Source organism: Epinephelus moara, chromosome 5 (genome assembly GCF_006386435.1).
Source record: "Epinephelus moara isolate mb chromosome 5, YSFRI_EMoa_1.0, whole genome shotgun sequence".
NCBI lineage: Eukaryota > Metazoa > Chordata > Actinopteri > Perciformes > Serranidae > Epinephelus > Epinephelus moara.
Window position 1 is genome coordinate 18,432,860 of NC_065510.1, and position 19,343 is coordinate 18,452,202.

At 38.9% G+C, this 19,343-nt stretch overlaps 2 protein-coding genes across 5 annotated transcripts in view; one reads left to right on the forward strand and one right to left on the reverse strand.

Moving 5' to 3' along the window:
* The window catches only part of acsl1a (acyl-CoA synthetase long chain family member 1a), a 29,688-nt gene extending 17,936 nt beyond the window's left edge, over positions 1 to 11,752 (forward strand). For 2 of the 3 annotated variants that reach the window (XM_050044598.1, XM_050044596.1), the window contains exons 6-21: positions 634 to 733; positions 849 to 1,024; positions 1,287 to 1,319; positions 1,478 to 1,529; positions 1,610 to 1,683; positions 3,838 to 3,915; positions 5,100 to 5,234; positions 5,453 to 5,587; positions 5,856 to 5,951; positions 6,048 to 6,120; positions 6,214 to 6,302; positions 7,401 to 7,517; positions 7,640 to 7,783; positions 7,904 to 8,005; positions 9,864 to 9,935; positions 10,439 to 11,752. In XM_050044598.1, coding sequence (XP_049900555.1) covers positions 634 to 733; positions 849 to 1,024; positions 1,287 to 1,319; positions 1,478 to 1,529; positions 1,610 to 1,683; positions 3,838 to 3,915; positions 5,100 to 5,234; positions 5,453 to 5,587; positions 5,856 to 5,951; positions 6,048 to 6,120; positions 6,214 to 6,302; positions 7,401 to 7,517; positions 7,640 to 7,783; positions 7,904 to 8,005; positions 9,864 to 9,935; positions 10,439 to 10,579 — 1,617 coding nt within the window. In that variant the 3' untranslated portion in view covers positions 10,580 to 11,752. Of the gene's footprint in view, positions 1 to 633; positions 734 to 848; positions 1,025 to 1,286; positions 1,320 to 1,477; positions 1,530 to 1,609; positions 1,684 to 3,699; positions 3,778 to 3,837; positions 3,916 to 5,099; positions 5,235 to 5,452; positions 5,588 to 5,855; positions 5,952 to 6,047; positions 6,121 to 6,213; positions 6,303 to 7,400; positions 7,518 to 7,639; positions 7,784 to 7,903; positions 8,006 to 9,863; positions 9,936 to 10,438 lie in introns of all 3 variants that reach the window. The other variant, XM_050044597.1, reaches the window with a different exon arrangement.
* On the reverse strand, positions 8,013 to 19,302 carry primpol (primase and polymerase (DNA-directed)). Of its 2 annotated transcripts, none has more exons than XM_050044602.1 (15): positions 18,424 to 19,302; positions 17,253 to 17,610; positions 17,065 to 17,159; positions 16,823 to 16,961; positions 15,693 to 15,840; positions 15,520 to 15,616; positions 15,292 to 15,428; positions 14,984 to 15,146; positions 14,785 to 14,882; positions 14,570 to 14,656; positions 13,671 to 13,779; positions 13,514 to 13,590; positions 13,327 to 13,373; positions 12,975 to 13,202; positions 8,013 to 8,710 (listed from the first exon to the last, which is right to left on the reverse strand). In XM_050044602.1, the coding sequence occupies exons 2-14, from the start codon at positions 17,424 to 17,426 to the stop codon at positions 12,978 to 12,980; spliced, it is 1,596 nt and encodes a 531-aa protein (XP_049900559.1). In that variant the 5' UTR covers positions 17,427 to 17,610; positions 18,424 to 19,302; the 3' UTR covers positions 8,013 to 8,710; positions 12,975 to 12,977. The 2 variants fall into 2 exon arrangements, with proteins under 2 accessions (XP_049900559.1, XP_049900558.1); XM_050044601.1 differs by having other exon boundaries at positions 18,392 to 19,302.
* Positions 19,303 to 19,343: the final 41 nt, after the last annotated feature.

Consider the following 19,343-nt stretch of genomic DNA (forward strand, 5'->3'; position numbering starts at 1 on the left):
TCATGAAAAAAAGTCATAGTATAGTATGTCGTCAGAAATCATGAAAAAAAGTGTCATAGTATAGTACATCATTAAAAATCATGAAAAAACGTCATAGTATAGTATGTCGTCCAAAATCATGAAAAAATGTCATAGTATAGTATGTCGTCAAAAATCATGAAAAAACGTCATAGTATAGTATGGCTTTTGAAGTTATGGAATATAATACATAGCTTAAGAGAGAGGCAGACCTTAGCCACACTGGTTGTAGGCTCTGCACCAATGTGTTAGACGTTGGCAACATGGGGGACGTGTTTGGTCAGCCATGTTAAGGGGAAAAAGCATCAAGACAACCAAAAGTCTGTTCAACAGACTGCCAGCAGCTGCACATATTTCACACCTGCTGTAGCCAGGCCAGATAACTTCTTCTACCCGCATGGCAGGCATTGATATATCTATGAGTCAGCTTCAGCCGACGCTCAACGAAACCATTACTGCATCAAATGATCTGCCCACCTAGTTTAAACTACTTGCATGAAGTCAAGGAAATGAAGTAAAATATAGAAAAGTAATGGAAAACTTTTGAAAATGACTGTTAAAAATGTGTGGGAGCCCTGTGTTGATCTGTTTCCTGTGTTTTTTCTTGTCTCCAAGTGGACCATTTCAGAGCTGGCCTGTTACACATACTCCTTGGTGGCAGTTCCACTGTATGACACACTCGGCACCGAGGCCATCGGCTACATTATTGACAAAGGTACATGAGAGTTCACCTTCAAGCACCAACCTGCAGCGTTATCGCAGCGCTCTAGATCAAGGGCAGTGATACTGATACAAACTAAGTGCTTAACTTGGTGCCATCTGTTTTTCAGCTGCCATCTCAACAGTGATCTGTGACGTGCCTGAAAAGGCTCGGATGATTTTGGACTGCATCAGCGGTAAGGGGCGAACGGTGAAGACGATTGTGCTCATGGAGGCGTTTGACAGCGAGCTGGTGACGCGTGCAAAGGAATGTGGCGTTGAGATTCTGAGTTTAAAGGAGCTTGAGGTAAGAATAATACAGTAGTCTTCTTTATGTCCACTATGAATGTACAACATCTATTTACTGAGCGTCAACCATCAGCAGATGTTCATGGAAATTAGCTGTGCCCTGCTGTTGTTGCTGTTTGAGTCACACTGTCATTCAGTCCTGCTCTGGTTAGGACTAAATGGAAATTAGACCCTGAGGCGATGTGTGTTTAACGCTTGATCGTTATCAGCACTTCCTGCAGACACAGTATATCTCACTGTACGTTTTGTGTTTACTCCAGGCCTTGGGTAAAGCCAACCTCCAGAAACCAGTGGTGAGTAAGAGCAGCACACTTCATTTGGCCTTTCGATTGCACAACAGAAAATGCCCTTAATTCTTATGAAAAAACTTATTATTAAACTTATCACATTTCTAGTGCGATAAGAATTCAAGCTTCGTATGCATTAGTGTAGATCTGTGGTCTGATTACAGCCCCCTAAATCCGAGGACCTTGCAGTTATCTGTTTTACATCTGGAACCACAGGTAATTATACATCTTATTTACAACATAACCTTTGGATTTTTTTAACTCATGTATAACCATGATCATCATTTTCCTTTCAGGAAACCCCAAAGGTGCAGTGCTTACTCATGGGAACGTAATCTCCAACACTGCAGCTTTCATTAGAATAACACAGGTAACGAGCAAACACACCGGCTGGACTGAGAAGTAGAGTTGCAGCGATAAACATGCACCTTGGTATTAAAAAAGATAGTTATAATACCGTTTTCATTTGCTTATCTACAACCCTGATTCCAAAAAGTTGGGATGCTGTGTCCGTAAATGAAAAAAGAATGCAATATTTGCTAATCCTCTTCAACATACATTCAACTGAATACATTACAGATGCAAGATATTTGATATTCAAACTAATACACTTGATTATGTTCTGTAAATACACACTCAGTCTGAATTTGATGCCTACAACATGTTACAAAAAAGTTGGGATAGGGGCATGTTTACCTCTGTGTTACATCAACTTTTCTTTAAGCAACACCCAGTAAGCGTTTGGGAACTGAGGACACTAATTGTTGAAGTTTTGAAAGTGAAATTACTGTCTCAAAATCACAAGTGAGCCCCCCAAAATCTTCAAGATTTAAAGACTGTCTGTGAGGAAGAATAGGCCGAAATCCCATCTGAACACTGAGAGATTAGTGTCTTTTTACATCTTACATCTTAAAGCTGGCATTGCAAACAAAGGCTTGTCAAGTGTTAAATAAATTTCAGCTAGCATGTCCAGTACCTATGTCATTCACCCTATTGCACATAATTTTTAAGTATTAAAATATTAGGATTTCTTTATCTGTGTAGCTTTATTGAATTAATACCAGTGTCTAGTCTAAATTTCATGTAAATAGCTGCATTAGAAAAATGTATAATCGCCATTTTAAATACTCATTTCCCCACTGTATGTCAAAAAGCATTGGCAAGTCATTGCATTCTGATTTTATTTTATTTTACTATTTACACAGCATCCATCCTTTTTGTGGAATCAGGGTTGTAAGGTGTTGGAAAAAGAAAATGCATCCAATTGGGGAAGCTCACCTGCACATGTGCATCTTCTTTCCTCATCTGACTGACTGTCAGACTTTTTTATACATACTTCCATTTATTTAAAAAAAAAGTTTCAATGATAAAAATTGACAATGAAAAATCCTTCTTTTTCCATTTCCTTTGATGGCCCTCTTTGTAACTACTACTACTAATAGAAGTAATAATAATAATTGTAGTACTGTATACTGTCATACTTTCTTGAGATGGTCATCATAACATGAAAATCTCACACCATTCCAACCCTACTTGGATAAATATTTTAAGCATTGAATCCTAACATAAATGACACCGTCTAATAATGTGTGTTTGACATTACTTCTCTTGTTTTAAGTGGATGCATCTGCCTTTCCTAATTCAGAAATTTTCTTTAACCTTTTTTTTTTTTCTCCATTTATGCACGGTGTATTTTTCCCTGGTGTTCCCCTCACTCTCTACAATCATTGTTTTTGAATCTCAGCCTGAAAGTGAAACTGCAGACTCTATTCAGAGCTGAGAAAAGTACCTACACTTCCTCTGCATGCATGACAATAATTTAGTTCTTATTCATTTTAGCTTTTTTTATTTACAGTTAAATATTAATATTAAATATTACAGTTATTCCCATAGAAAAAAAACTAGAAGTGTAGTAAGATAAGGCAATAAAAAGACTTATTTTTAGTAAGGAAGCAAATACTGCCTTCTCTGTTAATAAAACTTAATGTGAGTTGGGTTGCCTAAGCACAAGCAGTTCAGACATCATGTTTGTTACACTACCATTAACAAGAAAAGCACAAGAAACAATGTCAAAGCAATTAATTATTTTTAGATAACATGTGTAAACATGCAGTAAATAGCATCCTTTTAACTGAATTGTGCCGCCCCAACTTCAGAAACCAAACCTGCTCCCACGTATTCATGATATTTGGATCAAATAAGATGTAAGCTCTGAGCTGTTCGATAAACCTTTCTTCAAATCTTAACTCCTTGGCTAACTCAGGTTGACCCTCTTTGACTCCTTTTATGTTTTCCTATCCATCTCGCCTCTGTCGTTCTCTTTTGTCCATTCCTCCTCCCTCCTCCTTTTTCCTCCTCCTCCTCCCCCGTGTTTGTTGTCATCCAGGGCACACTGAAGCCCTCCCATAAAGATGTGCTCATCTCCTTCCTCCCCTTGGCCCACATGTTTGAGAGGGTGGTAGAGGTATAGTACGCCATGCTTGACCCGCATATGCGCATGTTTTGCTTTGTGTGTCCTCTGCAGGTACACTGCATGCTGAACGTCCATGATATTCATGTGTCCTATCTCCCTCTAGCTCACATGTTTGAGAGGGTTGTACAGGTATGTGCTGCACTTGTTCACCTACAGATGTATTAGATAATGAAAGAGGGGTTTTAAGAGTCTGGGATTACCGTCAGAGTTTTTGGGATTTATTAATATGTGAAATCAATTTTTGGAAACAACTGTATAGTTAGTAGGTTTTGTTAAAAGCTATGCTATGCAGGATTATCAGTTACTGTATGGGAACACACTCGCCAGCAAAAGTCCAAGCCAACCCCAGATTCACTCTCATTTGGCATTACACCTGGCTATGTTTGCATTTTTTACATCTCTTGGATGCCTGCTGCTCACGGTCCGGCACCTGGTCGCTACCTTTATTTAAAGCCCTGACCTCACTGGAGTGCTGTGGGAGCACACACCCGTAAACGAACCAAACACCAAACATAAGAAGAAAATAAGTTAAATACAGGCAGAGGGCAGAGTCTCTGCAGAACAAAACACTGCCACGCTCTTCTACTACTCTTCATCAGTGATGATTTAGATGGATTACAGATTGTTCTTTTTAGGCAAATCCTGCGTAGTATACCTTTTAACTTCTTAAGCTTTAAGGCTGGGCATTTAATAGATTTTGAGTACTGACAGAAATGTGCCTGCAACACTGAGTGTCTAAATAAAGTGAACTCAGAGTTGGCATTAAATGTTTGGCCAGATTCTTAATATTGTTTATTTATTCTTTAAGCAGATATTTCCATATTTATTCCTTTATTTTGTTCCTTTGTGACTGTACTTTTAATAGATGTGATCTTGTGCATTTGCTTTTTGTTAAGACAACATTAAACACATTTTTTTTTTTTCAGAATTTTTATTTATTTTTGTTAAATTAAAAGAGAAGTTTTATAGGAAAAAGACATGTTTATTGTCCCCGAAGTAACGCATCAAGAAAGTGGGAAACTGTGTGATGGAACGTAGTGATGCAAAAACAAACAGGGCTCGTGTTGCTTAACTTTGTCCTTCTCAGCTGTTGTAATGAATTTGTGATCCATAATCAATCCAATCATCCCCAACACCTCAAAGTTTTTTAGCAGCCCTGCCAAAACCAGCTTCTGCATTTGGAAAATGGAGTGGATTTTGAAAATTAGACTAACCCTAACCAAATGTTCACAACACTGCCCCCGTGTGGTTAAATTGTCACACTGATTTAATGTGCAACAAGTAGAAATAAGAAGCTTTCATCTCTTCATCAGGGTGTCATCCTGGTCCACGGGGCTCGAATCGGCTATTTCCAAGGGGACATTCGACTTTTGATGGATGACTTGAAAACACTGCGGCCAACGGTCTTCCCTGTGGTCCCGCGCCTCCTCAACCGCATGTTTGATAAGGTCAGTTTATCTAATGTTCCTCGTGTTAAAGTCTACAGAAGTCAGTCTCTCATTTTGTTTTTGAAATATTGGGAATTTCTTTCTGTGATTATAATGTGCTGTTTTTTTACTCAATTAATTTACTTACTTATTAACACAAGTCCCGTATCTCTAGTCCGTTGCCTTGTTTAATGTTTGATATAAAATGTGGTGATAAAATAATGGTGATTTCTCCACAGGTCTTTAGTCAAGCCAACACGCCGATAAAGAGATGGCTGCTCGATTTTGCTTTCAGGAGAAAGGAGGCAGAGCTTAAAAGTGGCGTGGTCAGAAAGGACAGCATGTGGGACAAAATCATCTTCAGAAAAGTGCAGGTAAACATGGCATCTTGTGTTTTTGTTTACTTCTTAAACGTATTACTTTTACTGCTGATATCACACATAATTAAATGTAATAAGTTCCTTGCATTCATTTTAATATTTAAATCATAAGGTTTGATGTTTAGTAATATTAGATTCAACTTTATTGTCCCTGCATAGGAACTAAGACAACGAAATGCAGTTTGGCGTCTAACCAGAGGTACCAAAAAGCAGTAATAACAGCCATTAACAACGCCCTTCCTGTTTGTTTCGCACTTTGCAGGCAAGCCTGGGCGGTCGTGTCAGACTCATGATTACAGGAGCAGCACCAGTGTCTCCAACCATCCTGACGTTCCTGCGAGCCGCACTGGGCTGTCAGGTGAGTCACATTCACTCACTCATCTTGCTGACTGTTTGACCAGTCTGTATGAATAACTGCGAATGTCACTGACGACTCTTATGCTCTGCACTCCAGTTCTACGAAGGCTACGGTCAGACTGAATGTACAGCTGGGTGCTCTATGTCAATGCCTGGAGACTGGACTGCAGGTAAATCTCTTGTCCATTCTCATGTAATATAGATATATAGAGATATATACATAGATATAGATTTGAACCACTCTGACTGTTTTGCATCTGCAGGTCACGTCGGGCCTCCTCTGCCCTGCAACTATATCAAACTGGTGGATGTGGCAGAAATGAACTACCTGGCAGCCAATGGAGAGGGAGAGGTGTGTGTTTTCACTGACAATCAAACACATACAGTCGTGGGTGGTAAAATGTATTTATGTGGTTTGTATTAAACAAAGGTAGCATTAGAATTACTTAACAAATACTTACAGGATAACACCAACATTATTTAAACACATTATTACAGTTATTATTATTATAAACTGAGAGACCAGAATCAACAGTGAACTCCTTTTAAAATAGTGCTGCCTGTAAATCCACAGCTTGATAAAACGCATACAAAGAACGAATAAAAGTGCATGAAAAGAACGATGCTGTTACGATTAGACTGACAAACAGTGTTTCTTCATTACAAATTTCTTCTTAATCAGCTCAGTGACCAAAGAATAGCTGCACATACAGCAGAATTAATTAGCAGAACAAAAAAAGAGCATAAAACTGTACGATAAATCTTATTACAGAGTAGTGAGGATCAGAAAACACACTTGCCTGCAGGGAAAAATAAAGAAGGCAAAGCAAATCATGTTAAACAAAGTGACACAGTGAGTAAATGACTCTACGTCCATGCTAGCAGCTGTACTAAGGCACAGCGGTGCTTTGAGCTAAATGCTAACATCAGCATGCTAACACGCTCACAATGACAATAACATTATGTTAATCAGGTTTAACGTCTACCATGTACACCATGTTAGTTTAGTTTCCTGCTCAAACTGATAGGACTGTCATTAGTTTTGCAGGTAACAAACCAAAGTGTTGGACACGTCGATGGTGGCACCACATAAAAAGTCACAATTTATCCTGAAAGGGACAAATTTCAGGTCTAACAGCTGTTAGATATTAATCAAGATACATTGTGTGGGGACCTCGAATGTCTGTACAAACTTTTGTGTGTTCAGATGTTTCACCAGCTTAAGTGAAAACTCTGACCTGCTGGTGGTGCTGGATGATAACCAAAGTCAGTAGGACTGATTGTCTGGACATCAAGAATGTCTGTAGAAAATGTCATGGCTATCCATCCGATAGTCGTTGAGATATTTCAGTCTAGTCTTCAGTCTGTGCTTACAGCTGTGCAACTAGTGCAGATGAACACATTGCATGTGCGCCAGAAAGTAAAGTTAAAATGTAATCTCTCCCTCCAGGTGTGCGTCAAAGGACCAAATGTATTCCTGGGATACCTGAAGGATCCTGAGAAAACAGCAGAGGCGATTGACGAGGAGGGATGGCTGCACACGGGGGACATTGGGAAATGGCTTCCTGTAAGCACAGCAGGCTGAAGGGCACCATTCATCTTTGATTTTTGTTGTGGACATACTGCACGTAACAAGTCCAGTGGCATAGCATCAGTTGCAATCTGTTTCTCTCTTGTGGTTTGTTACAGAACGGCACTCTGAAGATCACTGACAGGAAGAAGCACATTTTCAAGCTGGCCCAAGGAGAATACATCGCTCCCGAGAAAATAGAGTGTGTGTATACTCTCAGTGATCCAGTGGCCCAGATATTTGTTCATGGCGACAGCTTACAGGTGAGTCATTAATTTGGAACTGGTGTGAATATCCGATATTCTTATCACAATGCAGAGTTCCCAGTTTGGTACAATTTCACTGGCACTGATCTTCATGTTGTCTGTCTTGTATTTTTTTAGGCATGCCTGGTGGGGATAGTGGTTCCTGATCCAGACTTTTTACCTATTTGGATCAAGAAAAAAGGGATTGAAGGCTCCTACACTGACCTGTGCAAAAACAAGGTATGTTATTACAGCAGCCCAAATATTAGTGATGTTCCAAGTCATGTTAAGTTATTAATAACTTAAAGAAACACAGCGTACAACAGTCCTCCAACACCTTCTCTTTCGGTCTCTCTCTAAAAACGGATGGTTTAAGGCACTATTAGGCCCTGATCACACAGAAAGTGATTTAGCAGCTGGAGGCGGCTATTTGTAATTGCTCGCGTTTTTTACGTTGCGACGAGCCTTGCGTTTCTGTGTTCTAGGAGCCTGGTGTTTTTGCTGGAGTGCTCTGATCACCTGGAGTTGAAAAAATACTTCAACTCAGAGCAGAAAGGCGCTCCATGCCATCTCTTTTTTCATCATCTCTTTTCTCCATTGTCCAATTGGATGATTTGAGAGGTGGGCCGTCTGTGGCGGTCGAGGTCATGACAAGAAGTTTACAGTTGGTAAACAATGGAGGAGAAACTGGTGGTAGCGGTTTGCAGGCTGTCAAACTGCCCCTGAGACATCCTAAAATATGCCTGGAAACGGCCATAATCGAGGTGAAGCTCCTGGATCAGCTGGTGATACTCCCCATGATCACCTTCTGCTTTAGGATCTCATATACCCACACAGCTATCCGTTTCTCTGTGCCCAGTTGGGATCCGGATCCGGTTCTTTTTTGGAACCGGGTCCAAAGTTCCGGTTCCGGAACCGGTTCCATCACATTTGGAGTAACAGTTCCTAGATTGTAAAAAAAAACAAAAAAACAAAAACGTCACGTGCATTTCCATTAGAGTGCGGCACGGGCCGTATATTTCTGTCCGAACCCAACCGAGCCCGACATTATTTAATTACTAAAGCACTGAGTTTGTGTCACACAGTTGTTATGGATACAAGCTATTTAACAGGCCGGGCGTGCGCCGTGGGTGCTCAGCGGAGAAGAAGACAAAAGAGCAAAAGCAAAGTGAGTGACAGAAAGTTCCCGTGTTTGAGATGGGAGCGAGCGGCGGGAGGTCCGCTTCCAGCGAGGGGAGAGGGAGAAATATAACAAAATAAGATAAAATAGGAAAACTTGTCTCCCTCTTTTATTTTATTTTCAGTGTTTAATCAAGGCGGGCGGCGGGAGGTCCGAGACTTCCAGCATTACATTGCCTAAGCATGAATGCATATAAATATTTTTTATTACATTGCTGTGGTTAATTTGAGGTAACAGTATTACTGTAGAAATCAGAGAATCACTTTTTGTTGTTATATATTCTCAGGGAGATGATACAAGCTCTAAATCTGAAATACACACCACACACAAATGTGTATTTTCATCTAATTGTACTGTGCAACAGTTAGAATAAAGTTTTTGTATTTGTATGATTGCATTTGTGTTTATTAAATACGTGTTTAAGTATAGCAAGTATAACGAATATAATGTAGGAATCGTTAAGGAATCGGATCGTTAAGAAGGAATCGTTAAGGAATCGGATCGTTAAGAAGGAATCGGTAAGGAATCGGAATCGTTAAAATCCTAAAGAGTCCCAACCCTACCAACAAACTAGTTGCTGACAGCCTTTCACCCTCAACCAGAGCTACAGCAAGCACCCTCTGATGTCCATTTTAGGAATTAGTTACTAATTACTGTGAAATAAAAGAAATAAAAATAAACGGTAGATTATTTACAGTGGAAGGTTAGTGTTGGGACGTGATTGCCTGGCAGCAATAAAATGGCACAGCAAGCATTTTTTACTAGCAGCATTCGATTAACAGTAGGACTGTGCGCCTGTAAAATGTCTTCTGTGTGATCAGGGCCTGACAGTGGCTTTGCTATTCAGACCCGGCCGGAAGCTACCTGCATTTCTCATGTACATTCTATGATCCTAACATTTTTTCTGACCGTTTTAAGGATGTGAAAAATGCCATTCTGGAGGACATCTTGAGGCTGGGCAAGGAAGCAGGACTCAAGTCCTTTGAGCAGGTGATTGACTTTTATCAAAATACCTTCAAGTTCAGTATTTTCTGTTCTGCTGCATTTGATTCATTATTATCTCTCATATTGAAACTAGGGCTGAAATAATTAGATGATCAATTTAATTGATTGACTGCAGCTGTTTATAACCAAGTAGGTGTTTAAAGGCATTTGTCAAGCAAAAATGTAATTTTTACATCTTAACGAATCTTAAAGTTTAAGAATGTGCGGCTTTTCTTTTTCAGAATTGGATAGAGAACTGAATTTTTGGGGGGTTTGAACTGTTGATTGGACAAATAGGCAATTGAAAGACAACACCTTGGGCTTTAAAAAAAATTGTGCAACTTTTTTTTTTTTTTACTGTTTTTAGATACTTAAAAAACATTATTTTTTGGATAAAATAATCTGCAAATAAATGTATATTAAAATGAAAAATAGTTGTAAATTGCAACTCTATTTTAAAATTATCCCTTTCTGTCACTCACTTTGCTTCTGCTCTTTTGTCTCTGCAGGTGAGAGACATTGCGTTACATCCTGAGCTGTTTTCTGTCCAGAACGGCCTGCTGACACCCACTCTGAAGGCCAAGAGAGCTGAGCTCCGGAGCCGCTTCAGAGGGGAAATTGATGAACTCTATGCCAAAATTAAGATGTAAATTGGGATTGAGGAGTACTGTCGGCAAGGTGACATCCATTTAGAGCTCACAGTCAGAACCAAATAGTTGTCGGGGATTAAACTCGATTTGTCTGCCAGTGACAATCTGAGATAATGACTCTCAGAAGTCTGTATTGTCCCCGCTTCATCTCGTAATCGTACCACTAAATTTTCCCTGCAACCACTGGCTATTGAGTTCAGAGTATGTCACCGTGTTACTGTACAATCTAAGAGCATGTAATTGAAAAACACAAAGGGGAAATGTGACTCGCTCATGCCTTAAACTGCCATTAAGTCCGACTACTTCACAGTTGCAAAGATCTGAAAACATTTCTGCCAGTTTTTATAATCTTTGGAGCTGCAGAAAAATTCCTACAAACCTGCTTTTAAAGTGACTATTTATACCAGACTATTTAATTTTAAAGCTCCATCTATTTAAGTTGGTATTTAATGTAATCATTAAATCTGTAAATAGTGTATCTGCTGAAAAGTCTATTTGTATGCAGAGTATTGTGCCTGATGCTCTGTGGTTGTAATTCCCTGCATTCCCATGTCTCTCGATGCTGAAGGACTGATGAACCTTCCTGCGTGCACAATTAAGAGTTAATGGCCTTTTGGGAATCATGTTGCTTGATAGACTTTATGTGCCTTTTATGGTTGTTGTTTTTTTGTTTTCTTTGAACTCTGCATGGGGAAAAACTGAATGTTATTATATTCTACATGCGATTCCTTCCTTTTAGATTTTCTCATTTCAGTGCCACAGGTTGCAGGATAACGCTGCACACTGCCATTTGTGTAACGCACTTCACTGATCGGTGTAAATATTTGGAACACTGATATCACGGTTCATTTAAAGAAGCACGTTTTTCAAAATTATTTCCACATCATTGTCAGCATTTCACATTACACTTATTTTCGGGTGTAAAACGGAGCAACATTTCAGTTGTTTGACAAAAGATTTTGTTGTGAATTCAGATGTTTTGAGTAAATTATGATCTTCACACACATTTAAGTCACGTCAAGGCCTCCTTGGCAGTTCAAGCCATACTTTTCTTTATTTTATTTTTTCAAAGAATCTTATGGTATGAAAAGGGCAAAGGTGCAGTTTTGTGCTGAAGTTTTAAGTATAGTATGTTGATTGTCAACTGTACAAAATAAAGGTTTTATTCAAAAACTGTGGTGTTTAATTTTTGGCTTTCTTAATGGGAAAAATAACATTGATAGATCCATGATTTCTAAATGTTTTGGTAGCTAGGAACCTGTTTTAGTTGCGTACAGTTGGTACCTTTTATTTGCTGAAGCTGACACTATTCACAAAGCATTAAAAGAGACAGATAATCTGTGAAAAAAAAAAAAATCACACTCCTTGGCCTCTACTTCCTTGTGGCACTTCTAATGACCTTAATAGAAGCAGAAGGAAGAGGAGGCGTGACACTTTTGGTAAATGGTAAGTTGGTAAATTCTTAAAAGTTACCAACTGTAGCTTGAGGTCACCGTGTTCCTCATTTATATGCACCATTTAAAAGTTCACAAAGGGTTTATAACACACTATATTGTACTTCTACGCAGCCATGAAGATATTTTAAGTGTTTATTAAAGTATTTGTATTTTACTAAATTGTTATTCATTATCTGTTTAACACCTCCACATACAAGAGGAGTTAAAAGTGTTGACAAATAATTACAACTACATTATAGTGTTATAAACCAGTGGTTCCCAACTGGTCCAGATTTCCACAAAGTTTAATATATTCAGGGTCATACTTGCATTTGGCCGTGTCATCGAGCTAGTTTGCTGTCTTAAGTAACTGTCCGTTATTCACTCACTCTACTGCAGGAAATGACACTTCAGAATAAAAGCCCAGCACATGCTTTTATTTTAAATTCGCTGTACTTAAAAATTAAAGTGTTTTGACAAACTTGACACATTCATGACTCACCTGTGGTCATTTCAGATTGGACCTGTGACCCACCAGTTGGGAACCACTGTTTTAACTCATTCATTACATGTTATACTGCTTATAAATGCTAAATAAGAGGACATAAAGTGTTAAAAGTATCTTTGATGCTGCCCAGCTGGTGCAAAATAGAGCTGGAACAATCGGTCAATTAATTGATAAGCTGACTGAAAATTAATTGGCAACTGTTTTAATCATCGAATAATCATTTTCTGATTTCTGTCATTTTCTTTTCTCAAACTTTTTTTTGGTTTCATGCTTATTAAATGTGAGAATTTTATGCTTTTTTTAAATAATAAATTATTGGTCAGATAAAAGACATCGCCTTGTGCTCTGGGAAATTAAATAGGGCTAGTTGTCGCTATTTTCTGACATTGTATTGACATACCAATTAACTGATAATAAAAATAATTGCAGCTCTTGTACAAAATAAACTCACCTTCTACTTGGAGTCAAAATCCGCCATACATTTGAGAAGAAGCTGATCAGAGATATCTTCGTTGTTTTGTTCAAAGTCATCTAGGCTCTCTAAAAGGTCCTGGTCATCCTGTTTGTCTCCCCACACCTCAGCTGATTCCTCCCGTGTGCTCTGTGGGGCCTGGTTTGATGTCTGGCTGAGTTCAATGTTACCAGCATCATCCATTAAGTAAGCCTGGTCTTCCTCATCCTGTTAATGAACACATGACATGATCATGCACCATCATCTTTGAGCCTAAACAGAGGACAAACTGGATTATCTGGCATATTTAGCTCAGTCAGTCAGGATGCTAGCTGAAGGAAAGCAAACTAACCAGTGCCATGATGTAGCTGACGCAGATCTCCTGTGGCAGTGGGTAACCTGTAATATTAGAAATGTTTATCTCACATTAGCTGTGTTTCTATTGTCATTTACTTTATGACCCTACAGAAAAATCATGTGACCTAACTTTTTTTTTATATAGGAAAGTCTAAATGGCAGCGTTTAGGATCATAACTTACTTGAGGACCTAAAGTTCTTGCATTCAGGATCATGACACTTCTGGTACCACGCTTCCTCTTTGAGGTCCACAACAATCCTGCAGAGGAGGATAAGACCAAGTCAGAGGGGAAGTGGAGCGCACTTACAGACAGTTAACAAGATATCAAACATACGTACATGATGTTGTTGCTTTTATGAAACCTCTCCACATTTTCACACCAGCGGTATTTTGCAATGTCGTAGACGAGAAGTTGTTCGGCTTCAAAGTAGTTCCACCGTCTGATGCCTGTGAAGTGAACACAAGGTACAGTCCTGACATTAATGATACAAACAGCTGCGATCAGTCTTTGCATAGTGCACTCTGACAAAGGATGGTTTAAACACAGACACGTTAACATACTATATGCTATTAATAGGTGATATGAAACCAAAAAATTAAAAAGCACAATACTTTTGCCCGTATTTCATGTTCTTTTTAAATAGGCAACCCCAATCCCAAAAAACTGGGACACTGTGTGAAATGTAATTAAAAACAGAATACAATAACTTGCAAATCTTTACTGACCTATATTCAAATGAGTACAAAGACAAGATATGTAATGTTCAAACTGCTAAAAAAATTTTTTGGTAAAATATAAAATATACACAATTCTGAATTTGACGCCTGCAACATGTGCCAAAAAAGTTGGCACAGGTCAACAAACAGGAGGGAGACAGAAGTGCCAACGGGGAGGAAACAGTAGGCTTTTAATCATCAGGCTTTAATGCTGTGCATTGCCAGACACAAAGTATGATAATGAAAAACTCAAAAGATGTAAACATTTGTCATAAATCGTGGAAATACATGAAAATTGTGGCACTGGGAGAAAACCGGACAAGGGTGATAAAAACGGGAGTCTCCCAGGTCGGCAAGTATGTTTTATAGACCAAACAATAAATCGATTAATCAAGAAAATAATCAGCAGCATAATCGATAATGGCAATAAAAATAAGTCCTAGGTCCCAAACTAGACATGCAAATGTTTTGAAAGTGAATCCTCGTTCACCAAAGCATTTTTAATCAGCCCAACACTTACTTCCATGTACGCCGTCCTTTTTAACCAGAGTCAGTACAAAGTTGTCCACTTCCTGATGAGGGGACGACAGGCAGCCAGAAAGTGTATCTGCCAGTGATGAATGAGAAAAATGTAAAACTGAAATATAAAGTTAAAACACTGATACACCTACTGATTACATAATACACTATGTGTGTGCGCACACAGAGCAGCCTCTGTTGTTAGCTCAGTGTTACCTGGATTTGTGGCTGATCCCTGCTGACAGTGAGGCTTCGAGGTTTTGGATTCCTTCGTCTCTGGGGCATTGGACGTCAGAATTTTCTGACCTGTGAAACTAAACATACACAGAAATAAGCTCTGATGCTGTGGCTTGATGAAGGTAACACTTTCAGCCCATAGAATACTAAAAGGTAAAGGCAGTTAAAGGTGCTGTACCTCACGTTACAGACTAAAGAAGCCAAGAACACGCTTTCCTCCGCAGACATTCCCTTCTGAGGTTTGTCAATAAACTTGTTGTCATCTGCCACTGTGAACGCAGCGTTCTTTCCCACTTTTGATGACTTGTAAAGCCGGAAATTTCTGTTCTTAGTGTAAACACCTGTTTTTGTGAAATATAACCATAAGTATATATTCATAGGTACATACAAAAATTGATGTGCAAGAGAGATGCTGAATATATCAAGATAAGACTTTAACCATGACTGACATAAGGTTAAAAAGGACAAACAAAAAATTTCTCTTACCAAGATCAACAAATAGACAGTCTTGGCCATCCTTGTTTTTCACCTGGAGGAAACTGAGGTCTTTCTCTTCCTGCTTGCGCCTCTTGGCCTGTGGACTCTCAAGTGTCTCACCTGCCTTTGCTGAATCAGCATGTGTTCTGTTGTAAATACATCATTGAGAAAACATTACACAAAGTCATGACAGCAAAGAAATTTAAATACTTATTTTGACAGACCTGACAAACAAACCGTGTTTCGACGCTTTCTGCCGCTGAATTCATCCCAACATTCTGGCAACGTTTTAGGGTGCTCAGGACTGGCTGAAGAATTGTATGAATAAACCTGCCTAAAAAAAGACAGAATATATTAACTAAAGTAACATATGATTAAAAATAGTTGCCTCCATGCGACACTTAACATACCCACGTGTATGTTGTCTTTGAAAGCTGCATTTGGGAGACTGAAGATGAGATGTCGGCTGAACTTCTCTTCTGTGCTGGAGTCGAGGTTGAGGACATTTTTTGCGGAGCATTTAATCCCATAAACTTCCATCAGCTTGTCACAGACATACTGTCAACACACAAAACACATACAGGTAAATATACTGTGTATCAAAAGGGAAAGAACCAGAGGGACGCAAGTGACATTTTTGGCTAAAATGAGTTATATACATATATATATATATATATATATATATATCAAATACAAGCATTTATTGAGCTCAATCTATTGCCAAAAGGCTAATTGTGAACTCATAACCAATCCAGAGTTATTAATCAAAAACCAAAACACTGAACACACTGAACTATTTGGGGCTAAAAATGGCATATGTGCACTTGCTCACTTAAAAAAAAGACCAAACAATAAATGTCAAAATACTGTTTGTTGAGTATATTGTCATCCACAGGTTTATGAAGTTTCAATATCAAAGTTTAAATTCAGTAAACAAAGTCAGGATGAAGTATGGTCACTTTTTTGGTTTGGCAGTCCTGTAAAGGTGGTCAAATCTCACTTAAACCGCTCTAGTTCTCATCCCTTTAACGTAAGGAAGAAAAAAGATAAACTGCACAACATCTATCCAAATGTTTCTCCCATATGTGACAGATTCCAGTCTTCAGAAGCAACTTTAACAACTACTCACTCATTAAAGCTATAAATACTAAACATACTCACAACTTGGAAGGAAAACAGTTCACATTTCTGACCACTAACATTTGGCTGGAACACTTAATTAATACCCCACATTTAGGGAAGATTCTCTATGCCTTAACAAACAAGCCCTCTTGATTTGATAGAATTTGGCAGCCCCTAATTGCGGCAGTATCTTGCAGCTTGAAATTGGAGGAATTTGAGTGAAAGATAAACAGGAACTAGGTGGACTTTTTTGTACTATTGTAATCACTGCTCCTATATTTTTAGTTGCAGATTGAATGTCAAGTGGATATTTTTCTTTGGCTTTGTAACTGTCTGAATCATTGTTATCTGTACGTGAAGCAAGCTGCTCGATTTAAAAAACAACAACAACAAAAAACAGCAGGATACATTGTGCTACCTGGATAAGCGAAGACACCATAGCTTTGCCATCGGCTCCTTTATTAGAGGGCTTGTGAAACTCCAAGTCAAAGTAAAGCTTGCAAACAGCGCCCTCTGGTATCACCTCGTAGCAGTGCATCAAGGACTGTGTGTAAGTCCTGAAAACATCAAGAGACAATCACCATCTATGCGCATTGTCACATTTTTTCCAAACACACAAAAGTAGATGCGTCTAAGTTTTCATGTAGAAGTGATGTTTACCTGTAGTAGTGCCACAGCTCACTGTAACTGGTAACCAGGAAGATCCTTTGACCCAGGGATGCCTTTTCTTTTTCAAGTGCAAAAACATGCACAGCCTAAGGGATGCAAGGTGCAAATTTCAGCTATTTATCTGGGATGTAAGATGTAAGGTGCAGACTGATGTGACAGTACCTGAAGTGTAGTGTTACCTCTTTGCAGCTCTGAGTGAAGCTGATAGCCATACTCTGACGAGGGAAGAGCTTCCAGATGGAGGAAGGCTGGCATGGCCACAGTCGAGGCTTGTAGGGAGTGGCCAGAGGATTCAGATGGAACGACTGAGCAAGCTGCTCCACCTTCTTCACTCTGTCTCCCCACTTACTCATCTTCAAGTGCTTATCAGCCACTTACACGAGACACTTTATTGCACCCACAGGGCAGCTTGTTCACCATTTGATCATCCAAAGCGAGGTCAGCTACAGTGCAGTGCCCCACCTCAGTGACTTGCTCAAGGAAACTTCAGCAGAGCGGGACTCTTGATCGTCCTTTCATCGTCAACTTGAGGAAAAACTGCATTATATGTAGAAGTGTTTCTGTTATTTAGTCTAATCCTTAATATAAGAATGATGGGAAAAAGGAGAACTTTTGAGTTTAACGCACTACATTTTACAGTCTCCAAAATGACTATACAGTTGCATAAACAAAAAATTAACACTACAACCTCCATTCAAGACAACTGTGTTAGACTGAATAAGGTTTAGCTTGGTGTCCCCCATGTATGTTTTCTACCTAAAATATAATGTAAAATAATAATAATAAAATAAAATAATAAATAGATTCCTACAGATATATTCTTACACATCTTAACAGTCAGAGTTTTTATTAAACATTATGGGGTACTGCACAGTACAGTCATGGTGCATTAACGTGCTTTGTGTTTTTATTATAGGTTATTTAAATTTTACTATGCAAAGTACCTATAAATATAAAATAAAAGCAGAGTAAAATGACAATATTTCCCATAGAAATGCAGTGACGTAGACACAGAAGTATAAAATGGAGATACTGAAATACAAGTACCTTCATATTGCACCCAAACTTAGTTAGTTTTCATTATATTGTATTTTCAACAGTGACTGACATGAATATTTCCTCCACCACTGTAGACTGTAGACTAACATACAGCAGGAAGTTATGACTTGACAGCTACTGAACATGGATGTAGCTAGGGAGGGGTGAAGACAGCTGAAGCTAATTTAGGCAGCAACGTTACCCGTAACACTGACTTAAGATACCATACAGTGTCTTAAAGAAGTAAGTAAGTAAAACGACTATAACTCAGTTACTTTACCGTTGTTTTATGTCAACAGTCACTTCACTCACGTATCTGGTTATGGCAGAAATATAAACACACAAGCTTCACTAGGCGTCGTGTTTTCTTTTTGGCGCGCCTGGAAACGGAAACAGCGCCATTTCCGGTAACCAGAAAGACACGTTCGTGACAGACAAAAAAAACAGACAACAGTATTTGTTTTTACTGTCAGTTATTATTATGTGTACAATAATAATAATAGAAAGTGGACGTTTATAGTGCATGTATCGTAAGCGTAGCTTTTTTTAATGTATGGTAAGCGTAGCTGTCAGTATCAAAAACACATGACGACTTCCGGCGACATTTTTTATTCAAAATAAAAGCCTTTCACTGATGTGTATGTTGATGTAAAAGTACAATAAACACAAGAATAAATACATCTAAATATAAAACCGTACATGACATATCTCTCATAGAGAAGACAAATGCGTAGAACATAGGAGTAGACTATAGACATGGTAAGTTAGAAACCACAGGCAGCCATGTTTATTGGCTTCTTGAAATATAGTGGTTTTTGACCTGGACCTGGTCTGATGTGGTCTCCATATGAAAAGCGCAGTGAAATGTCCCCTTCTTTTGCATCTGTACAGACAGAAAAGATGTCACGCATGTGAAGGTGTGTCTCAGACAGAGTTGAGACTTTTCCTAAACTGTCAAACATATTTTTACAACACTAAGAGGTGCGACAAGCCGAGGAGCCCCGCGACGTCATTAGCAGTAAATACCGAATCGGAAGGGGTCCATGTTATTGGTTCGACATCCCATTAGTCTGGTTGTCCGCGGTGCTGAACGGCTCGCGGCGGGCGTATGGTGCGCCGCGACCGGCTTGAGGCGGAGCAGGCTCACGGCTTATGTGTTTGTCACTTTCTTTTTCATTTTAACCCACACCATGATCTTTTCCTGACCCTAACCAAGTGGTTTTTGTGCCTAA

Bases quoted from the DNA above. Each gene is read 5' to 3' on its own strand.
- primpol (XM_050044602.1), bottom strand. From the start codon at position 17,426: ATGAGTAAGTGGGGAGACAGAGTGAAGAAGGTGGAGCAGCTTGCTCAG. The intron at 14,883-14,983 runs GTACAGCACCTT...GTGTATGTTTAG, and splicing joins TCTTTAGTCTGTAACGTGAG to TTTCACAGGTCAGAAAATTC. The intron at 13,203-13,326 runs GTTAGTTTGCTT...GTTCATTAACAG, and splicing joins TCAGCTACATCATGGCACTG to GATGAGGAAGACCAGGCTTA.